This window comes from Sycon ciliatum, chromosome 2, assembly GCF_964019385.1.
Source record: "Sycon ciliatum chromosome 2, ocSycCili1.1, whole genome shotgun sequence".
Taxonomy (NCBI): Eukaryota; Metazoa; Porifera; class Calcarea; order Leucosolenida; family Sycettidae; genus Sycon; species Sycon ciliatum.
This window is the reverse complement of record NC_088644.1, coordinates 41,367,946-41,390,885: the sequence shown is the minus strand read 5'-3', so window position 1 is coordinate 41,390,885 and position 22,940 is coordinate 41,367,946. Positions and strand designations below refer to the sequence as shown.

Genomic DNA, 22,940 nt, shown 5'->3' with positions numbered 1-22,940 from the left:
CAATTCAACCCACCAACTCAAAAACCACCAATACAATCAATGCACTATCTCTTTGATGATCCACCCCTAGCCCTAGGCTAGCCCTCTTCAACAGTTCAAGGCTCTTGTCGTCGTGATCCTGCATTGTACACAGTCACTGACTACTCCACTCCGGACTGAATCCATGACTGACTTGAGCTGAGGCAGAGGGTCCAGAGTCGACTAGTCGTAGTCCGAGCTCTGTAGTCTGCATCATCATGAATGTCAGAATGATCATGTCAGGCTGTGTTGTGCATGCAGTCACAGACGTAGACTCACTGACTCACTGCACTGCTGCGCGATCAGCTGACTGATTGGATCGACGTCATGAAAAGTATCATTAATTTTCAAAAAATTGAATGTTTTTCCCACCTCACAAATATTAAATCGATCAAGCACATGCACATATGCATGCATGCGCTGACATTATCTATATCCAGGGCTCTGCTCAGTGCTCACTCAGCTCAGGCTGGCGATTCCTTTCTCAAGTGGGCACTTGACTGCTTCCTTTATCTCTCCCCGTCCTACATCCGGGCTTGTGTCCGGCATTGGCTGTTCTATCGTGAGATATACCACTGTTCTAAGCCTTGATTTCAGCAGCACCTTGCTACCCAAGCTTCCTTTCCAATACTCTCGTTCCTTCTTGTCTTTCTAGTCGAAAGCAACTTCCCACACTGCTTGTAAAAGCTGCCAATCGCTGATCATAATGTCGACTACAACGCCAGCATGGAAGGCCTTGGAAGCCCACCGGGAGCAATTCAAATGCACCATGCGTTCCATGTTCGAGCAAGATCCGGGCAGATTTGAGAAATACCTGTGAGTGGTGTGTGAAGACGACCTCTCATTGTTTTCATGATAAACCGTCCAACCGTGTGTGTCTGGCTGTGATTTGAATGAATTCTTCGCAGTGTCAAGATGCAGTCAGAAGGTGGCGAGCTGCTGCTCGACTATTCCAAGAATATCGTAACGGAGGAGACAGTGAAGCTGCTGGTTGCTCTGGTATGACGTGGTGGAAGACCTATCACTTTCCACTGTTCAGCACTACCCCACAAACCCTTGGCTGTCATCAGACACCCACTGGCTATGCATATGCAATGTAGACTTGTCACCACGTAGCACGACATACCATAGATTCCCACAAAATTATCAAAAAACACCATGTGGTCATCCCATGCTGCCCTCTGGAATGCCGTTCCGAAGTAACTACATGACTTACAAGCGTGATCAAATGGAGCGAGCATGCTAAGTTTTCAATATTTCGGAATTCGGACAATTTTTCGTAACCAATAACCCGGACTTCGAAGTAGGATTAGTAGAAAGAATTGAAGATGTCGACTTGAGTCAGCTCCTGGTGTTTGTGCTCCTGGAGCAATACATTTTTAGTCCCCCAGCAGCCCTTAGAGGTCTTTTATATAGTTGTGGGTGCATGTGTGTGTGTGTGTGTGTGTGTGTGTGTGTGTGTGTGTGTCACGTGTTAGGCCAAGGAGCGTGGCGTGGAAGAGCACCGTGCTCGTATGTTCGGAGGAGAGCGCATCAACTTCACCGAGGTAACCTCAAGGTTTTTGTCTCTCTCTCTCTCTCTCTCTCTCTCTCTCTCTCTCTCTCTCACACACACACACACTCTCTCTCTCTCTCTTTCTCTCTCTCTCTCTCTCTCTCTCTCTCTCTCTCTCTCTCTCTCTTTCTGTTGATATAACCCGGTTACGAGGTAACAGTCACAATCATAATAATTCTGATTGTCACTGTAACCTCGTCACCAGGTTAATATTAACACACACAAAGACGAAGCCAATGTGTTTCATACACCATTACTTCTCAAATCAGTACATCAGGGTTCTAGCCAGGAAAATATGGTAGGACCGGGATAGGGGGGGGGGGGGGGGGGAACAAACAGTATACATTATAATACAGCATTGCTTTGTCACACAAACATATATATTATGTCATGTAGGTGCACCCAGAATGATTGATTTGTGGCTGTATGTTCGTTACATGAACTGAAAAAGCACAAAAAATGAAAAATGAGGGGAGGGGGTGTACCATAAGAGTGCACCATAAGAGTGCACCATAAGAGTGCACCACCCCCGTCTAGAACTCTGGTACATAGCTATGGTAAAAGTGTGTTGCATGTGCTACACATGAGTTATATGTGTTGTTTGTAATTATCATGCACAGTCATCTAGTGCCTTGCTATGCCATCGCATGACACTCCATCCATGTACGGCTTACCTGCACATGACACGCGTTCAAGATCAACCAACCTATGTGGTCTAGCTTGTCATCGTATTGTACACATCCGGTTCTGGATCCTTCTATCTTCTACTGCTTCTAGCACCTTCCGTCCAGTTCTGATAATCTGGAGTGATTTGCATTTCTTTGTTCTTGTTGTTTATGTTCCCAAGAAGTGAAGTCAAAATAGAATGCTCTCGCATGTTGGGTGTGTGTGCTCGAGATAAGTAACAAAGTTCAAAGATACTAGCCCTCAATAGTGTGCAACTCTGGCCTCACATCACGTGTTCCGAGCAACGTTCGAAGGCTAGCATGCGCACAGTCCGAACATTGCCTTGATCATGCTGATGAATCGCAAAAGCTGAGTGGGTTTCCGTCAAGGAGTGCTATTTTTACTACTCCACTGCTCGCTAAAACAAGCTGGGTAGGTACAACATGAACACCACAGCCCGTGATGTGAGCTTTCGCCTACTAATTTGTCAGTCATCACTGGTTCTTGTACCATGTGTGGAGAAAAAAATCAGTGCCGGAGGAATGCTTGAACATTTGCATAATCTAGGATGTTCTTGAAGCACAGAACACAAACATTCGAATGAAAATGTCGTCATTCAAACTTTTGAAGATTTGAATGTTGATCTGCATTCAAGTATACAATTAACAATGCACATTTGATGAGTGCACGTGCACTGTACTGTACTGAATATAGAGTACTCTAATTTCAGAAATTTTAGGTGCTCAATATTTTCGGTATGATGGCAAATGGCCAGGTTAGGTGAACAGAAAATTTAGGTACAGAGTAGAAGTTCTCTCTTGGATTATGTGTGTTAGTGTTTGTTCGGTGTATTGTAATGTTTAGGTATGAAACAGATGCACCGAAAGTACCGAAAATAATAGTACACCGAACATTTGTGAAATTACAGTATGTGTCAGGGCAGTAGCAGCAGCAGATGCATGCATGCCCAGTCGAATCGCATTGCAAAGAGTTGCCTGTTGGAGAGCTCATGGCATGCACCAGAGTGCACTTGCAGAATGTCCATGCAACATCCAAACACATTCTGCTGTCGTCAATGACAGCAGAATTTGTTCTTTTTATTGCTATTATAAAATTGTTGTCTCCGCGCCGATTATCAACGTCCAAACATTCATCCTTTGTTGAGAGGCTAACCGTATGGTTAGAGGAGAAGGCAGAAATACCCGTGTATTTGGTGAAGTTAAATAAAAACAAACAAACAAGCCGTGTTCGCGTTCTTCCCTGAATGGCTGAAGCATGCACATGTAGAAGTTTTCCCAGCTTCGTTTGTTTCTTTTGGCCAGAGCTGCGACACGAGTCATACAGTTAGCACATTTTCATTGGAAACATGGGCGAAACTGAACGTTCGTTCGATCACTCTGTGGACATTCGTTCGTAGAAAATGGTGTTCATCCTAGCACTGAGAAAATACTTCCGTTGACACACCTGTTTCTTCAAGACTTCTACATAAGATGTACCATATGTGCCTTGGACGTGCATGAGCTCAAGAAGGGGCCGTCTGTAATTATCGAAAAATTATAAAATCTGTCCTCGTTCAAAATTGTCTCCGACCCACCCGTCCACACCCATTTTTCCCATCAATTTTTTTGATTTTTCCCAATCGAAACTCTTCACTGACTGCATCTGCGTCAAGTACTGGCAGGTCTACCAACGTCCATGCACGTCCTACAACTACACCATACTGGTGTTTGCGACAATCGAACCTACACTACACTCTTCAGCACACCACACACAGTCAGTACAACAAGTGTATGAAAAATCAAAAAAAAATTAAATTCCGCCAGCGTTCTTGACAGCGTTCTTGACCACCCACCCCTTGAGGGCGGATTTTTAATTTTTCGAAAATTATGGACGACCCCTAAATCGCAATTCGTGCTTGCGGTCTCAGAAGCTGCTTTTATACCAGTATGTGGGACACCTTTTTCGCTATTGTATCCTGTAGCAACAATGCTCTCCCTGTCGACTGTCAAATGAAGTACGTATAAAGGGGTGTCATCACAAAGAATTGTTGTCTCTGAAACGAACACCGTTCTCTTTTTTGGGTGGGGGAGGGTGTTTGACCCGTAATTGAGAGTTTACGCCTCACGTTTTTTGTTTTAACTAAATTATTTCGAACGTGAGATCTCGCGGTCAAAATGGTGCATGTCATCGTTGCAACGTGAGATTTCAACGCGACAGAGGGCCAACTCACGGTGGAAAAAAAGCGATTCAACGCACGTTTTTGCTCACGTTCGAAATTGAACAACGTGAAGCGTACTCTCTATTCTCCCTAGATTACACAATAAGTTGTTGGTGACACTTCACCTGCTGAAGTGGCCTGCTCGTTTTTCAGTGTGGCCGGTGCTGCTTCAATGATTTTCACACCGAGATTCTTGTTGGCCTCCTCCTTGGTCGTCACTTTTTTTTTCTCGTCAGGCCAAGGTCGTGATGCCCTGCTCCTCTTTGTACAGTTCAGCAAGGGCATCAAGCAGCCAGTCCTTCTCCCTGTTTAACTGTTAGTTACCAGTGCAAAAATGTATGGGAATCTCACAACCTGGTGGTGATCTGAAAGTGCATCGTGGACGCAGCTGCTGCGACAATACCGTACAGCATCTACCACCCATATGACGAAAGTGCTTCCAGGCTAAATCATCTACCCAGCAAACGAATGCTTGAGGCTGGTGTTTTCCCCTTGGATATGCGATTTGACTTGGTTGTGGAACCTTTCCCTGAACGTTCTCTCGCCTGAATTTGCGAACTTGGGAATCTGCCCCTTTATGGTCTGCGCGGCCTTTCTCCAGTGGGGTGAGTTGTACCTAAACAACACACATACATATATGAAAGGTACTCCTAAATACGGGAGCGAAGCTGTATGCCCGTTTGTCTTTTTTCTAGCTTCACTAACTGAAAAGGCCTGTCGTAGGTTGATATCTCCGTGAACAGCGTTATGTCATCTCGGATGGAAAACACACCATTTTCTTTGTTGGAGTTTTCTTCGGTGTGGTAATAACAGCTACGTCCTCGGCATCAGCCATGATGACGACAAGAGAGAAGGGAGAATCAACGACTGCACGAAACTTTTAAAAGAGGGCAAAAGTGAAACCTGCCAACTTGCCACACTCCTTTCTTTCGGACAGTTCTTTCGGCCGCTCCATCTGGTCACGCTCACGACCAGCACAATGCCCTGTGCTTTCAGTCTCACTCGCGTTCTGGCGGACCGTGGATGAGCCTCCATACACCATATCCCAGGAATCAGAAAGCCTGATTCTATGTATATGAGTATCACGTTGTACATCCGTAAATGACACATAGATTACGTGCGACTAAACCTCCTATTACTACTGTTCTCATTGACAAACTGGAACTAATAGACGGGCAATGTGTGTGTGTGTGTGTGCGTGCGCGCGTGTGTATGTGTATGTGTGCATATGCCTGCGTGTGTGTGTATGTGCTATTTTAGGACCGTGCTGTACTTCACGTTGCCCTGCGCAACCGTTCCAATACCCAGATTACTGTGAACGGTGAGAATGTAAGTACCAAGGTCCCCCCCCCCCCCTTGCGCTTGTCTTATGGTGGCAATACGTGCGCCAAACAGTTTTGCACAACAGAAGAATGGTGTGCGGGCAACGTTCAGTGGATTTTGTGCAGCGTATGCAAGCTCTCTTCGTATGCTATCCCATCCCTGCACCCACCAGAACGCAGCCAGTTTTGCTCTTGTTTGTTTACATTTTTGGTATTGCTCAGGTATACGGACCACCTGTGTCCGTTTTGTAAACACAGCATGCTCTAAATGAAGGATTTTCCGTATGCCGAGGCTGCGTATGAAATTATTTTCATGCCTGAAATATTCTTACAGGGTGCGACAGAGCTGAAATATTCTTGATCACAGTAGCATCAACAGCTACATTCTCTACTGCATATTAGATAAGTTCATGTTCTTGGTGAAAGCTGTTGGTCCTCAGTCTAGTTCCACCGTGTGCGCATGTTCGCGTACGTGGACGTGTCTGCCCTCCCGACCTCGTACTACTGGTGCGTTCGGGTCCCGTCATTCGCGATTTAGGTGGATCAGTTCACATTTTGGGTTTTGTGTGGTTTGTATGCGTTGTGAACGACAGGTCATGCCCCTTGTGAATGGAGTGCTGGACAAGATGAGGACTTTCTCAGAGGTACTATGACGTGGCTGTATCTGGGTTGTTTTGCTCATGTCTGCTGAGCTGCACTCAACTCTGGTGGAGCTTTGTTGTGTGGTGTTGAGTTTGACTTGCTCATTTTGTCACATATTGCAATTCCCCGTTCCTCACTTTGTCTGAACGTTTGCTTGTTGTTCATACAGCAGCGGCACCGGAGGTTATGTTCTGCAAACTTGTAAACCCCTAACAAGCAAGACTTGAGTTGCATGGGACACAGATATCTGATTCAACCCTGGCATGATTGTGTGTTTTGTTGCCCAATGCCTTTTCCTGTGTTTCTATGCTAATTCTGCAGTCTGTCCGCAGTGGCGCGTGGAAAGGTAAGCTTCCCAAGCTGGAATAGCGTGGAGTTAATTATCTACTGGAAGTCCGGTTGTTCAAAGTGTCCTCTTGTGGGATACTGACAAGTAGGATTTGGTGCCTTATTCACTTGGTTTTGTGCAAGCTGAGCACTGTGTTTGATAACAAATGTACACAATGACCAGCAGGGTTTCATGGCGAAGGCCTATAGACCTTATTCGATCACGTGATTTTTCGGGGCGCCTTCGAGGATGCGCACGCGGCACTCGGACGCGTGATCCGGACGAGTGGCAAAAAGGCCTCAGCTGAGCATCAAGGAAATTTGTTTTGAATGTATTTTCAATATCGGAGTTCGTCTCCTTCCTTTTCTCGAAGTACTTTCATGCAGGTTTGTCAGGTGTTAGGAGCAGTAAGCAGTCTTCTTGTAGTTTTGAGTGTTCTAGCAGTGATGGCGGTTCAAGACTTGTCCGAAATCTATCGCGATTTGGATAAAGCGGGCAAGACGCGGTATGCCGAGAAGCTGGCGTTTGTCAGGTGTTAGGAGCAGTAAGCAGTCTTCTTGTAGTTTTGAGTGTTCTAGCAGTGATGGCGGTTCAAGAGTTGTCCGAAATCTATCGCGATTTGGATAGAGCGGGCAAGACGCGGTATGCCGAGAAGCTGGCGTTCATCGGCTCGGACCAGGACCCCTACGTGACGAGCAGATCTCTCACGCCTGGTGCCACACCTGATTTCCCCAGCGTGGAGTATCCTGATTTGTACCACTATCTCGTGAACGCGCCGAGTCCCTGCACGAAAGAGGAGATGAAGGCGTACAAAAGCTTGGAGGGGTACCAGTTTTTCGTTGCTGGTTGGGTTGGCAATGTCGTCACCTTTCCTGCAACTGCGGATGGCAAGAGAGCATTTGTGATGGCGAAGGTCCGTCACTCCCAGTCCGTGTCCTCTGCTGAGCTGCAGCCTTGGGTGGCAGCTGACATGGATGGGAGTGTGCTTTGTGCCCACTGTACGTGTATGGCTGGCCTGGGTGAGGCATGCTCCCACATTGCCGCCTTGCTATTTACTCTGGTGGCCAGGACGGATTTCGTGAAAGAAAATTCCGCCTGCACCTCCACGCAATGTCAGTGGATTGCCCCATCCCTGCAGCCTGTGCAGTATGCCAGGATATGCGAGATGGATTTCGCCGCGCCGAGCAGCAAGCGCACTAAGCCAGCAGCAGCCAGTGTGGAGGTCACCACACAACTGCCGACATACACTGTGCCAACCACCAGTGAAGTCAACGAGTTCTTTTCTGGTCTTGCCTCCACGCAGAGCAAGCCAGGGATACTATCAATTGTTCCTGGTTTCTGCGAGAGGTATGTCCCAACCCGCCCAGCTGGGTTCCCAGCTTATATCACCGACCTCTATGATGAGGCAATGCTAGACGCATCACTCGATGTGTTGCTGAACCGGTGTGATGATGTTTTGAAAGGCATGGGAGTGACAGCAGCAGAATCGGCTGCTGTTGAAAAGGCAACCCGCGATCAGAGCAAGAGCAAGCTGTGGTTCAGGTTCCGCGCAGGGCGTGTGACAGCTTCAAAGTTCCGTGATGCTGCTCACACACCCCCTGCGAACCCATCATCATCTCTAATTCGTGCAATTTGCTACCCCGATGCATATCAGTTTTCCTCTGCAGCGACCACTTGGGGTTTGGAGCATGAGCAGACTGCCCGAGACTGCTACGTCAAACTGTTTGAGCCTAACCACTGCGACTTCAAAGTTACTGATTCAGGATTCGTCATCTCCACCACTCATCCGTATCTCGGTGCCAGTCCTGATGGAAACATCAATTGTACTTGCTGCGGATATGGCGTCCTTGAGGTGAAATGCCCTTTCAAAGCCGTGAACAAGTCCTTCCATGATCTGGCAAAGGACACCAACTTCTGTTTGAAGGAGGTCGATGGAAAATTCCATTTGCGCCTTGGTCACAAGTATGCATACCAAGTGCAAGCACAGATGTTTGTATGCAAGGCAGCATATTCGGATTTTGTGGTGTGGAGCGTGCGGGAATGTGTAGTCATCCGCGTTCATCCAGATCCAGATTTCCACAAGACAGTCCAAGCCATCACGTCTTTCTACAAGGCTGGCGTGCTGCCAGAGATTGTCGGCAAGTATTTTACAAAATCCTTCAAATCTACTGCCGCCAATTCTGATGGAGCTGTATGCACTTGCAACGAGGATAAGGACGGCGACGTGGTGGAATGCTCACATCCAGACTGCAGAGTTAAGACGTTTCACTTGGTATGTCTTCGCATGAAGCAGAAACCAAAACGCAAGTGGATATGTGCAGCATGCAAGAAGAAGGAATAACTGTGTGTACGGGTGTGTGTGTGTGTGTGTGTGTGTGTGTGTGTGTGTGTGTGTGTGTGCAACGCCATGCTAGATTCTGTTGACTCTCGCTCTTTCTTTCCTCTCTTCTCTCTTTTAGTTGTTGTCTCCCGCTTATGATAGCGGCATGGCCCGATAGGGCAGCTGTACATAGTAGTAGTAGTAGTGTATGTGTGTGTGTGTGTGTGTGTGTGTGTGTGTGTGTGTGTGTGTGTGTGTGTGTGTGTGTGTGTGTGTGTGCATACATGCATGTATCCTGATGCAATTATGTAACTAGGAGCTATGCCCAACCCACCAAAACTCTCACTTCTCACACAAATGATTGCACCATACATGTACATAGAAATCAACAGCCATGCTCATGCATGGCTGCAGGATCATACATTCCACCATGTCAGAAATTTGAACTTGAGTCAATATGACCACTGGGGCTTGTTATTATTATGTGCAGGCAAGCGAAAAAGATGAAATCATATGATGATTTCAAGTTGTGCTTTTTGAAACATGACGTGTGTGTGTGTATGTGTCTGTGTGTGTGTGTGTGTGTGTGTGTGTGTGTGTGTGTGTGTGTGTGTGTGTGTGTGTGTGTGTGTGTGTGTGTAATGGAGTGTGATTGATTGAGATTTACACATTGGTGCTAACTAGACACAGGGACAAAAGCCGTTCTTCGAGGGAGTGGTAAAATACAAGTAACATAATTTGCATTGCACTCCTGTCCAGGTAATCTATGCAGCAACAACATGCCACACGTTCCACAATACGGGACAAAAAAAGTAAAAAACAAGTCAATACTTCAGTACTTCTACTGGAAAGGCACCACTGAGTCGCAGCAGTTGCACAGCGCAGAGCACACCAGGACAATCTTGTCGATGGTGCACACTCCTGTTGAGGCATCACTCATCAGCATGTTCACTGGCAGGGTTGACTGCAGAATAGTGTACTTCTGCCGCAAGTTGCCGATAACACGTTCCACATGGATTCGTAGCCGAGACAGCTTCCTGGCCTTCTCAATGCTGATTCTCGACAGTTGCTTCTTGCCTCTTGTGAACGGAGGTATGACCAGCTCAGCGCAGTGCAGGCCAACGGCATCACTGACCGTGAATCCCCGGTCTGCCATTAGCTGATCACCCGGCAATAGCTTGTCCAACAGCCCGCAATGCTCCGTGATGTACTTATCCGATGTCCGGCCACCCCATCCTTTGGAGATGAAGGAAATAGTGCCTTGCGGGGTGATACCAATAAGAAATTTAACCGTGTTGTGGTGTTTGTAATTAGAGAAGGTTTGAGCCCTGGCCATCAGATCATGTGGCCTTTCGCAAAACACTTCAAAACAATCAATAATGCAAATGCACTTCCCAAAATGTCCGCGAAACTCCAATGGCATCGTGCGGTACAGTTCGGAGCGCTCTGGCCAGATGATCAACGGCTGCAGCCTGCCATAAAGGACGTGGATCCATTTGTGGAAGTACTTTGAGACGGTAGACTGGCTGATGCCGAAGCGATGTGCTAGATCTTGATCGTGCAAGTTGAGGCGCAGCTTCATCAGGACAATAATAAACTGCGCAAAGGACGGAAGTGCCGCTCGGTGGTGGTCGGGGATGTCCTTGCCAGCAAATGCGAACACTTTCTCCAGCACAGCAAAAGATGGGAGGCCAGTTTCATATCTCACCATGTCATCATTGGACTTGAATCCTGATATGATGGAAGACATTGCCGCCTCTGATTTTTGATGTTTCACAGTGGCTTCCAGGTGCTGTACTTTGACGGTGAGAGCAGAAATAGCAGATTTCTGTTCCTGCAACTGACCATTCAGCTGGCATTTGTCCTCTTCCAGCTGTGCCACTCTCGCCTGAAGCAAGGCTAGATCGTCATTTTCTTGTTCAGCACTATTGTCGACATGGCTGCTGGCTTCAGTGAGCTCTGGCTGAGCTGGGGACGCTGGCTCAACAGAGTCTGACGAACATGAATCTCTCGGCGCACTCTCCTCTTCGATTTCCTTGTCAGCATTACAGTCACTTTCTCCAGTCAGCACGGGCTCATGATAGCCATGGCAGGTATCTTCAGGCTGAGCTGTTGGCTTTGAAGCTGCATGCCGTCGACGTCGGGCCTTGTGGCGATCAAATTTTACGTAAGCTTTCTCACCATTTACTCGACCCTCGTCTGAAAAAACAGACGGGACGAAATCAGGGGATAGTGGATCGTCGCTCTTCTTGAACCTTACAAAGTGATCGCAGCACACCCAACTGGAAGCGTTGGGCTGCCAGTTCTTGCGCTTCAGCGCAGCAATCCACTTTGCTCTCCTGAGCTGATTAGTTGGGAACTTATAAAAGCTCTTTCCACCGCCTTTCGCGAAACGGTTAGCGCAACCAACTGCACAGCAACTCTTCACCATACTACTACACTCCCTACCCACGTCTCCCTGACCAACGACAGTGACAGCTACCCAGAACAATTCCAAAGCTCTCCTCCAAACACACTTGCCCACAACTATCAACACGCACTTTCAAAACAAAACACTTCTTGCCACTCGTCCAGTTTTTCGTAGGTTCGTGACTGGGGTCCACGTGACCCGTGACGTGTATCGAATAAGGTCTATTGTCAATCAGCGAATTATTGTGTGTTTGGGTACAAGTTGATTTGATTTGAGAGATAGTCCTGGTCAATGTGTGCCTGTGTGTGTGCTGTGGCTGTCGACAGCAGTGTTTTTCTTCTTCTTATTGTTCTTGAATTCCTCCTGTAGGCTTCAATGGCAAGGCAATTACTGATGTCATCAACATTGGAATTGGTGGATCCGATCTGGTACGTGTATGTATGCAGGGGTGTCGCACACGGTACGGTCACTACGGTATTGACCGTACCACTATTTTCCCCGAGTACCCCGTGAATCAATAAAATGTACTGATTTGGGCTCTAACTTTCCAAAAAATCAGCTCAGCCATCCCTCCCCCACGAGTAAATTGTACTTCAGGTGGCTGACCGTACCACACTAAAATACCTTCCGACGCCCCTGGTATGGATGTCAGTGTAGGCACTATGCATGTAGACACCTGGTCTGCTCAGTAGCAGAGGCAGGCTTGCAGAATAGCAGAACCTCCAGACCTACTAACACTACTAGTGCCAGCAGCAAGAGGACACAAGCGAATAGAACCCTCCCTTCGCGGCTTCTCTAGGAAGACCGATGGTCTGTGGGAGACATTGAAGGAAAATAAGAGTGGTGTTGTTGCTGGTGCTGGTGTGACCCGTGTACAACCCCGTGTCTTCTTTCAGTCGCCGTCAGTCATCTGACCTTGGGTATAAAGTACTATGCCTATGGCTACAGAGTGCAGATTTTTCCCTGGGCGTTCGTTACACTGAAGTTCTATTGATGTTGACATGTGCACATTCGTGTGTGTGTGTGCGCGCGCGTGTGTGTGTGTGTTTGTGTTTCAGGGCCCACTCATGGTCACCCAGGCCCTGCAGCCGTACGCCAAGGAGGGACTGCGTGTCCACTACGTGTCCAATATCGACGGCACGCACTTGGCCACAACCCTCGCCAAGCTCAACCCGGAGACTGCTCTCTTTGTGGTGGCTTCCAAGGTGAGTCTGCTCCATCCTGCACGTTTTCAGGATGGCCAAGAATCCCTTTGAACAGCACGTTTTGCAGGATGGCTGGGGAGTCTCTTTGAACAGCACGTTTGCTGGGTGGCTGGGAATCCCTTTGAACAGCACGTTTTGCAGGATGGCTGGGGAGTCCCTTTTGAACGGCACATTTTGCAGGATGGCTGGGAGTCTCTTTGAACAGCATGTTTGCTGGGTGGCTGGGAATCCCTTTGAACAGCACGTTTTGCAGGATGGCCAGGAATCCCTTTGAACAACACGTTTGCTGGGTGGCTGGGAATCCCTTTGAACAGCACGTTTGCTGGGTGGCAGTGTTGCGAAATGTACTCGGAAGCATGACATGGAAAACATTGCCAGCACATCTGCTGTCTCTGACTGAAGACTGCTGTGTTCTGCTTGTTCTTGTGTTGTTAACCGTGCATGGCTGTTGTTTGATGTAACCTTGACGTTCGTTAGTATCAAGTATTGCTCCTGCTGTGCGGCTTGGTATGCAGTGTTGTATGTGGTGGATTTTCTAGTTGGACCTTTGCCGGTGTGTCATTGTGTGGAGAATCAAGCTCTTGTTTGCTGTGACTGTGTTGTTGACTGTTTTTGACATCTTTATTCCTATGATGGCCAATGGCCAATAAGAGATGTGTTGTTGACTGTGTGTGTGTGTGTCTGACTGTATTGTTGACTGTGTTTGCAGACCTTCACCACTCTGGAGACTATCACCAATGCTACCTCTGCCCGCTCCTGGTTCTTGGAGACAGCCAAGGATGTAAGTCGCCTCAAGGCTTGTACAGCGCGGTCTTTGCTTCGAAGTAGGAATGTATCGTTTGCTTCTGCATGGTGATTTCTTGCAGCTAGTGCTCAATGACTTGATGTTACAGCAGCATGTCTAGTTCCCCTTCTTTTCACCTGCTTGTACCCACATGTTATTCTTTCTTAGTAGGAACCGGAGGTTTTTCCTCTGGTTAGAAAGCAGAATTGCCTGTGCTCTAAACGAATTCAAATGAAAGAAAGAAAGAAATAAACATATGCATGTACTTCAAGTACCACAAGCAAATCTGTACAGCTTCCCAGATCTTTCGTTGCTCCGCTATCTTTCCACGGGCTGCAGTCGCCCACGCGGTTGTCATCCTGCATCATACCAACCGCACACAACCAGTGTTGTTTGTCATATTGAAGACATTGAGCTACCGTATTATCTCCCTTATAAACACGGTACTTATATTTTTTTCAACCCACCTCGCACCCGTGCTTATAGAGGAGACCGTGATAATACTGGAGACCGTGTTTATATTTTTTCAACCATGAAAAAGTCAAGAAAGTTGCATACCGGTAACACACTCAAATTGGAATTTAACTCAGATTTCATGATTAGAGAACAGAGAGAAGAAAAAGAATGATGCGGAAGTGGAAGTCACGCACGTGGAGCACTTTAATGTTTATATGACTGTATGACTGTGCACAGCTGCATTCCAGTATTATCATTGTGACTCTGTTGGAGACTGTGCGTTTGTAATCTCAACAGTTCTCCGACGTGTGCTTATAATGGAGACTGTGCTTATAATGGAGACCTGTGTTTATAAGAGAGATAATACGGTATGCGCTTTTAAGTTTTTAGCTATGGGTGCGGTGGTGAATTTCAATAGGTTCAAACACAGTCACTTGAGTTACGAAAACGAAGTGCAGGATCCTGTTCGTCAGCTTGTTGCTAATGTTGGTTGGTGCTTGCGTGCATGCTTGTGTGTGTGTGTGTGGGGGTGGGTGTTTGTGCATTGCATTTTTCTAGCAAGCAGCAGTTGCCAAGCATTTCGTCGCCCTGTCCACTAACGAGGTAAGATCTATGTAATGTAAGACAGACAGCATCGGACATTTTGGCATCTGGAACTTTCCCGTTAGCTCATACTCATCGTGATGTTCATATCAGCGAAATGATGTTCATGTGTGGATGCCATGTGATGTCTTTGATGAGACATATCCGTTCAAAGTCTGTACAGCAAAAAAAGTACAAGTATGCTCCCCCAGTGTGGATGCTGTGCAGTTCGTCTCACAAACAACAACCTCAGGTTTGTCTTGACGATGAATTACCAGTAATACAGGATTAACGACATTGAATTTTTTTTAAATTAACGACATTGTGGAACCCATTCAGGTACATAATTTCAGCCATGGACAGTCGCACATGGACAGTCGCACATGGACAGTCGTAGTACATGTGCATGCAATACAGTAGATTTGCCTCTGGCGACTACCCCATGGTGCAGCTAGACTAATCTTTGTATGCGGTTGCGGCTGGACTTCCCACACGGCTGTGGGACCTGGAAATGACCTAGTCTGTAGCGGCCACCGCATGGTGCAGTCAAATTAATTGGTCTTTGTGTCAGCATTCAGTTTGATGTTTGTTGTGTGTGCACTCTATCTTGTTGCTATGTGCTGGCTCTCTTGGCCCATGCAGAAAGAAGTGACAAAGTTTGGCATCGACAAGAACAACATGTTTGCTTTCTGGGATGTAAGCATGTCGTTACGTTCTACCAATGAGACTGCTGTGTGTGTGTGTGTGTGTGTGGGTGTGCATGTGCCCATGTGTGTGTATGCATAAGTTACATTTGCCCGTCTTTTCTCTCCCGTCTTGTTGTTCGACTTACTGTATTTCTGATTTTAGGTGTACTAGTATTGTAGCTTACTGCCATTGACCTGTCCTGGTGGTGTTTTACTGCCATTGACCTGTCCTGGTGGTGTTTATCCTTGTACAAGTATATATGATGGTCAACACGTCATGTTGTTATTGTTGGTGTTCTTGGTTTCTTCTCAGTGGGTCGGTGGTCGCTACAGCCTGTGGTCTGCTATTGGTCTCTCCATTGCCATCTACGTTGGTACGTTCAACAACTTGTTTAGTCGCCATCTCCGTCTGCCCTTGTCCATTTGGCCGATACATGACCTTTTAGTGACAGCATGGTTGGGAGAGGTTTTTTAAAAGTAGCCGAATAAACGTCATGAGCATGTGTGGGTATACTGTAGTGATGTACCATGATGTCTTTAATACCTAGCGAGTCGGCATTCAAATGCATTGTACTGTAAGGATAAATTTGTTCTAGCTTCTGTATTCTTATTCTGTGGAGGCAGCGGCCATGTTCATTTGGTCCGTGTACTACTATGCACTGGTACCAGCGAGGTACAGTACATGTATCTGTTCTCATAACACTGTTGAACGGTGTGGATTTTTGCTAGCATGGGTTCAGTCTGCACGGTCTTGTTTTGATCGGACTGCAATACGTCGAGAGTTCGAACGACTTTTTTGGGCGCTCACCTTGACGTGCTCTACTGTGCATGCTGTGCTTCACCCGTATGTTTTCCTAATTTACGTCCGTCCTGTGTGTACGTGTGTGTATGTGTGTGTACGTATGTGTGCATGTGTGTGTACGTATGTGTATGTGTGTGTACGTATGTGTATGTGTGTGTACGTATGTGTATGTTTGTGTGTGTATGTGTGTGTATGTGTGTGTGTATGTGTGTGTATGTGTGTGTATGTATGTGTATGTGTGTGTATGTGTATGCTTAGGTATGGATAACTTTGAGAAGCTGCTGGCTGGTGCACATGCCATGGTTAGTGACTTGGTTTGTTTTTTCAGTGTTGATGATTTTGCTACTCCAACTAGGCCCTAAACTTCAGTCTGTGTGTAGCCCCACCACCCATGGGTGATTGAATCAACCAAACGTGGGGGGGGGGGGGTTGCGACGTCTTGCGGTATACCCACAGGGATCAAGCCACGACACTGCTCATGAATTTGTACGTTCCACATGCGTGGCTACATGTTAGCTGCTTTCATGGTACTTCAGAAGTAGACTGTGTGTACGCTGGTTAACTGCTAAACTAGTGTTGTTCTATGTGCTGCTCCTCTCTTTCTCTCTTTTCTCCCCTATACTGTAGGACAAGCACTTCACCACTGCGCCACTGGAGCAAAATGTAAGTACCTTGTGTATATTTTGGACAGGTGTGATGCAGCTTCTTTTCCTGGATTCCTTTGCTGCTGATAGATGCAGGTTCCTAGTGAGAACATTCTAGTGTTTCGCGGTCTCAACACATTGTTTGTTTGTGCCTTGCTTGTCTCAGATCCCAGCACTTCTGGGACTTCTCGGCGTGTGGTACAACAACTTCTGGGGCGCTCAGAGCTATGGCATCATGCCATATGACCAGGTGGGTTCCTTGCTGGATAGGACTGGTATTATGTACCTGAACCCAAACACTCAGAATACAGTCTCTTTGCTGCATACGTCACTTCAAACTGTTGCCTGATTATCCTTGTGAGATTGTGAGTCTGCACCTGTGGGTATCAGTATCACCAAGAGTACATAACCCCCCAGAGTGTGCAACTCCACTATGGGTGCTGTCCCGACAGAATTTCAAGTTGACGTCATTTTGATGATGCAATGCGCACTGTACACGGATTATCAGACGAATCCGGAACCTGTGGTTGACCGAAGCCGATCGATCCTGTACAAATTATTGCAAAGAAAAACGTGTGATGCGTTGACACCCGTACACATGTTGTAAATCACTGGTGCAAGGAGCATTGCGTCATTAATAATGACGTCAACTTGAAATTCTGTCGGGACAGCAGGGTATGTGGGAGTTGCACACTCTAGGGGGGGTTATGTACTCTTGGTATCACCAAATGAGAATGCATATTGTGTACCTGAGCTGCGATGAGAACCTGCACGCCTGTTGGTCCGCGTTGGATATCTAGCAAGGCGTGGGTCCTGTATTAGTTTTGGTACCCTGTGACGATGAAGTTGAAGACGCTATGAGGTGCCACAAACACACGACAAGTGGCACGGTGTTTCGCTTACGTGCACCAAGCCTGATGTGCATGCTGTGTATGGCATTGCTCTATTGCCATGGGTGTTAGGATGAATGTTACTCAGTCTTGTTGCATGCCTGTGTAACCTGTGTAGCATGTATGTCTCTGATGCATTACAGCAGTGCTGTGGGCTGTGTGCTGTGGGCTGTGTGCTGCAATGTACACAATCTTGTACTCTCATCACTTTGTTGTACATGTACTGTCATGCTCTTCATGTTCTGTTCTCTGTTGATCTCCTCATTGATTGTCTACAGTACTTGCATCGCCTGGCAGCCTACCTGCAGCAGGTAAGGTGGTGTCACTGAATGTTACACAAACACATGTGCATGTACATGTACTTCAGTACATAGTGAATTGTATCCACTCTAAGTGTATTTGAAGTTGTGAGTCCTTTCTGTGGCCAGTGCTTTATGTAGGGGAATTGATGACTTGTTCGGCCGTCTGTAGGCCATTCATATGTCCCGAGTTCTCAGCTGATGACTGCTTCACTGTGAAGTCTGCCCTGCCGTACGTCTGTGTGGCACACATCTTTACTGTCTCTACCTAGTTCTTGCATCAGTGTGCGTGGTCTAGCTGACCGATCTGCCACTCTTTGTCCACTATGCTCACAGCTGGAGATGGAGTCGAACGGCAAGTCCGTCCAGAAGGATGGCAGCCGTGCCAGCAACACTGGTACCATTGTGTGGGGAGAGCCAGGCACTAATGGCCAGCACGCCTATTATCAGCTTATCCATCAAGGTGAGTATTGATTTAAAATGCAAGCATTTACGCACAATATTCCTCAGTTTGTTACAAGATCGACGAAAAACTCAGAATAGCGACTTGTGATGCTCACATCGGATTGCTGAATTGTATTTCTTTTTATATTGCTGTAATAGGGGATTCACACGGCGCGCAAACTCACGTGTGTGGTACTCTTTTTACTCGTGTGACCCAAGCACGTGCAAAATCTTGACAAACTTGCTCGGGAGTCCTAGGCCCACGTTTGTCCTTTGCGCGCGTGTAAAAACAGCGAACGTACTTGAGTATGGTACTCAAGTTACATGAGTACACAGATGCATGCGAGATTTGCACGGGTCTGTTGTCTGTGTGAATCCGATGGGCAGCTTGTCCACTTTTACACAAACGTGTTTTCGTTCATTTTCACGTCGTGTGAATACCCTATAAACGATATGAATACAAAGCGACTCTCTCTGTTTATCTTTCTCTCCTCTCTCTCTCTCTCTCTCTCTCTCTCTCTCTCTCTCTCTCTCTCTCTCTCTCTCTCTCTCTCTCTCTCTCTCTCTCTCTCTCCTCTACCGTCGAATAATGCGGTGCATAGGTAGCAAGCTGATTCCATGCGACTTCTTGGCACCAGTCAAGACTCACAACCCAATCAGTGGAGGTCTGCACCACAAGGTCAGCTGGACCCTGCTTGCTGTGTGTGTCATGTTTTGTATTTAACTTGTCTGTTAGAGCAATGTATGGCATGCTGTAGCAAGCAGTTTCGAGCAATCAGCTCCATAACATGCTTGCTTGCACCTGACAGGATCTCTGGCTGAGCTGTGCGATGACAAATGGCGACTCTATTGTAGGTGTGTGTGACTGTGAGCAAGTTATGACCTCAGTGTCTTGGGTTTCTTCCTGTAGCGTGAGACCATAACTATAGTTTAGCCAACTCTAAGCAGCTACAAATCAACAATTTAGTATATTTTCCTCAGCCCGACACTATTTGTAGTTGGCGAGAAATCACGAAAATTAGATCACGCAAACAAGCTGCGTATTGTGTGTATGTAAGTGTGGGTCAGTCGTGTAGTCACAGTAGGCATTGGATGTGCATACAGTGGTCCCTCTATAATCCGGCACCATTTGTGCCACGGAAATCTGCTGGATTAGGGAGGGTGCTGGATTAACAAATCTGATCTACTGCTGCAATGTGCATGAAGAGGACATTTGGCTACTGAAAATTGTGCTGGTTTATCGAGGGTGCTGGATTATAAAGTGCCGGATTAGAGAGGGACGACTGTATACGTAAATATGTAGCATAGTGTAAAGGGAGAAACTTTCGCTAGAGATTAAATTTCGCTATTTTCGCGACCATCACACATTCGCGAATATAAAACGCCGCAAACCCCTCCGTACATTGATTGTAGACAGTACAAGATTCGACTGAAGAGATAGAATCGCAACAGTTTCTCATCGTAAACCAGCCCAATTTATGAAAACGCTAAATTTGCGCGCCGCGAAAGTTTGTCGCTTTACAGTAGTGCATTGTATCAGTAGCAATGCTGTAAGCATGTGTACACGTTCCTGCGTTCAACTTGAGTATACCTTTTCTCACGGGCAGCAGTTAGCTTAGTGCCTCTGTCCGACTGTGTGCTTGTCTGCAGATCCTGCTGGCCAACTTCTTGGCCCAGACGGAGGCGTTGATGAAGGGCAAGACACCGGATGAGGCACGTGCTGAGCTGGAGGGTTCTGGAATGTCTGGTCAGCCACTGGAAGCACTGCTGCCACACAAGGTAGGAGAAGATGTTAATCTTTCTGCAGTTGCTGTACTGCGACTATGTTAGCTGTACATATACGTGTACATGTACCACCTGTAATGATAGTATCACTACATGCTGTACATATCGGCTATTGTGATCGGATCACTAAAATCACCAGCCCACGCTATGGCCAGTGCAGCGGTAGGTACATTGCGCATGGCAATGACCACCTCCATGTCTCTGTGTATTGCTTGTTGATTACCCGGTATGTGCTGCTCTGCATTCATGTGTATGCTTTTCACTGCTCTCTCTCTCTCTCTCTCTCCCTCTCTCTCTCTCTCTCTCTCTCTCTCTCTCTCTCTCTCTCTCTCTCTCTCTCTCTCCCTCTCTCTCTTTGTTGAATCTTGTATTTTCTATATCTTTGACACAGTTGACACTGTTATGATTGTCGTGTTCCGTGCAGGTCTTTGATGGCAACAAGCCAACCAACTCAATCTTGTTCACTGATCTCAACCCGTTCATGCTCGGACAGTTGATTGGTGAGGACTGCATCCGGTGTGCATGCATGTATGCATGTGTGTGGGTGCGTGTGTGTGTGTGTCACTGTGTGCATGTGTGTGTGTGTGTCACTGTGTGCATGGGTGCATGCATGCGTGTGTGCGTACGTGTATGCATGCGTGCACCGCTTGCTCTCTTAGCTGCTATATTTGTCACTGCTCTGAACTCCAAATTGCCAGATATAAGGACGTGTTTGCTGCGGCTCTTATCACGGATTGGCTAGTTATACACGTGTCTCTCTGTACCTACACTACACACAGTGTTGCTCAATGAAATCTGATTGTGTGAGTCCAGTTTGCACCCTGCACCCTTTCACAACCCAATGTTCATAGGTCTAGGGCTGCAGAGCACCTGGCACATGTTTGACTCAGGTGATCGGATCCTATTGGAACGCCAATCATCTTACATTATTAATAAAACCTTTTTTTCTTTTTTTAAATCAGCACAGGGTGAATAGAAACTGAATAGAGCGTTGTCAGTTCACAAAACCCCTCACTGCTAGCACTGGAGAAGCCCTTTTTTGTGTAGTTTCTCATCTCCAAGTGCATGTTGTAGCTATTATTACTAGCTAAGGTACTCGTTGTGTCCCCCTGCTTGTGTGCTCAGCAATGTACGAACACAAGGTCTTCACCCAGGGCGTCATTTGGAACATCAACTCCTTTGACCAGTGGGGGTAAGTGTCATGTTTGCTAGCTCACAACAACACAACGTACATTTGGGCAACATCGGCACTAACACGCATGACGCGTCAGGGGCGTCGCACCGGTACGGTCACTACGGTATGGACCGTACCACTATTTGACCCAAGTACCCTGTGAATCAATAAAATGCACTGATTTGGGCTCTAACTTTCCAAATGTTTTGGCTCAGCCACCCCTCCCCCACGAGTAAATTGTACTTGAGATGGCTGACCGTAGCACACTAAATTACCTTCCGACGGCCCTGTACGTGTAGTAATGTGTAAGAAGTGCACGGTCTCAGTCTGACTTGCAACTCAGGCAACTAGCCTGCTCATATGCAGAAGGATTGCCATTCGAGGATCAGCACACCTTGAGCAAGATAGCAAGTGGATTGGTGCTTGCATCAGAAGTGAAGTAGTTATATTACATGTAGTAATTTGTATGTGGAACATCGTTTTCGTTATTGGCTCCTTACTTCAGAGTCTAACCATTGTGCACTGGCTGGCAAATAATTCATCAACATCGTTTTAGTTATTGGCTCCTTACTTCAGAGTCTAACCATTGTGCACTGGCTGGCAAATAATTCATCCATCTACGCTGTCCACACCAGTCTAAAAGCACACAGCGAAAATTTCCGAACCTAACAACATTGATTTTCTTGGTTTCTTTTCTTCTTCTTCTTCTTCGTTTCTCTCTTGCAGCGTTGAGTTGGGCAAGCAGCTGGCTAAGGTTATCCAGCCTGAGCTTGCCGACGATGGTGCTGCCATCACCAGTCATGACTCATCCACCAACGGTCTTATTAATTACATCAAAAAGTCAAGTCAGTGAAGCGTTATCCCGGAGCCCACCTGGGGCGCGCACTCTCTGCAACTCTGCAACGATTGTCATCTTTACTTTCCGCTTTTCTTGTTGGTCCTATCAGATCACCGGCCTAATCATTCAATCATCACCACCCGTCAACAGTATGGTTGATATGTTCCTGTTGTGCCCTGCCCTCGCCTCCTCCCCCCCCCCCCCCCCCAGCATTACTTTTATATTCAGATTTCTAGAATTCAGTTCTTTAGTGTTACTTCTCCTGGATAGGGAGTACGGTTGTTTTGTTTTTTTACTTCTTTCCTGCGGAGAGCTGGTGCTGTATGCATCTATTTGACTGGCTCACTAGTTTCAGCTGTTTCTTCTCTGTGCTTTGCATTTGCTGCTCAGTGCACGGTACATCATTACTGTTGCCTAACCGTGAAGTGCAAGTTTGCTACATTCAGCTCATAGGTAACGCGATTATTTTAAATCTGCAATTTTTGCCCACGACGTGCCGTGGTTGTGTCAATGGAGGGATGGTGTAGTTCGAATAGAGATCATTATGCGTTGTTGCATTGACGAGACAAGCACAAGCCGAATGCTCATCTGTCTTCCTGGTTCAGGAACTCGTTGGAGCTCTGCCGAAGGCTTCATTCATACCGCTACAACAAACTTATCATCGTACCACTGCAGCTCTTGTTCAACCCTCAGCTAGCTTGAATGCTTCGCTGACAGTTTTAGGCTGTGTTTACATGAGAATTTTCAACCCGGGGTGAAAGTCTGTACGATGGAAACAAATCGGTGAGTGTTTACATGAAGACAGTTGACCCGGGTCGAATGCTGATATGCCGACAAAAGTCGACTTGTAGAGTCCTGTATAGTCACGTGAA

General features: G+C 46.8%; 2 protein-coding genes across 2 annotated transcripts; one reads left to right on the top strand and one right to left on the bottom strand.

Annotated features, from left to right (window-relative positions):
- The first annotated feature begins 482 nt into the window (after positions 1 to 482).
- On the top strand, positions 483 to 22,558 carry LOC135810129 (glucose-6-phosphate isomerase-like). The gene is made up of 22 exons (XM_065323594.1): positions 483 to 834; positions 927 to 1,017; positions 1,497 to 1,565; positions 5,718 to 5,786; positions 6,373 to 6,423; positions 6,743 to 6,767; positions 11,849 to 11,907; positions 12,538 to 12,684; positions 13,394 to 13,465; positions 14,483 to 14,527; positions 15,149 to 15,202; positions 15,506 to 15,566; positions 16,253 to 16,296; positions 16,622 to 16,657; positions 16,805 to 16,888; positions 17,807 to 17,839; positions 18,164 to 18,290; positions 18,874 to 18,950; positions 19,922 to 20,050; positions 20,481 to 20,556; positions 21,182 to 21,248; positions 21,957 to 22,558. The coding sequence occupies exons 1-22, from the start codon at positions 725 to 727 to the stop codon at positions 22,081 to 22,083; spliced, it is 1,653 nt and encodes a 550-aa protein (XP_065179666.1). The 5' UTR covers positions 483 to 724; the 3' UTR covers positions 22,084 to 22,558.
- On the bottom strand, positions 9,510 to 11,500 carry LOC135810130 (uncharacterized). Its single transcript, XM_065323595.1, has one exon. The coding sequence runs from the start codon at positions 11,498 to 11,500 to the stop codon at positions 9,911 to 9,913; it is 1,590 nt and encodes a 529-aa protein (XP_065179667.1). The 3' UTR covers positions 9,510 to 9,910.
- Positions 22,559 to 22,940: the final 382 nt, after the last annotated feature.

Excerpts from the sequence above, each read along its gene's own strand:
- LOC135810129 (XM_065323594.1), top strand. The coding sequence starts at position 725 with ATGTCGACTACAACGCCAGCATGGAAGGCCTTGGAAGCCCACCGGGAG. Across the intron at positions 11,908-12,537 it reads GAATTGGTGGATCCGATCTG|GGCCCACTCATGGTCACCCA; the intron begins GTACGTGTATGT and ends TTTGTGTTTCAG. Across the intron at positions 15,203-15,505 it reads ACATGTTTGCTTTCTGGGAT|TGGGTCGGTGGTCGCTACAG; the intron begins GTAAGCATGTCG and ends GTTTCTTCTCAG.
- LOC135810130 (XM_065323595.1), bottom strand. The coding sequence starts at position 11,500 with ATGGTGAAGAGTTGCTGTGCAGTTGGTTGCGCTAACCGTTTCGCGAAA.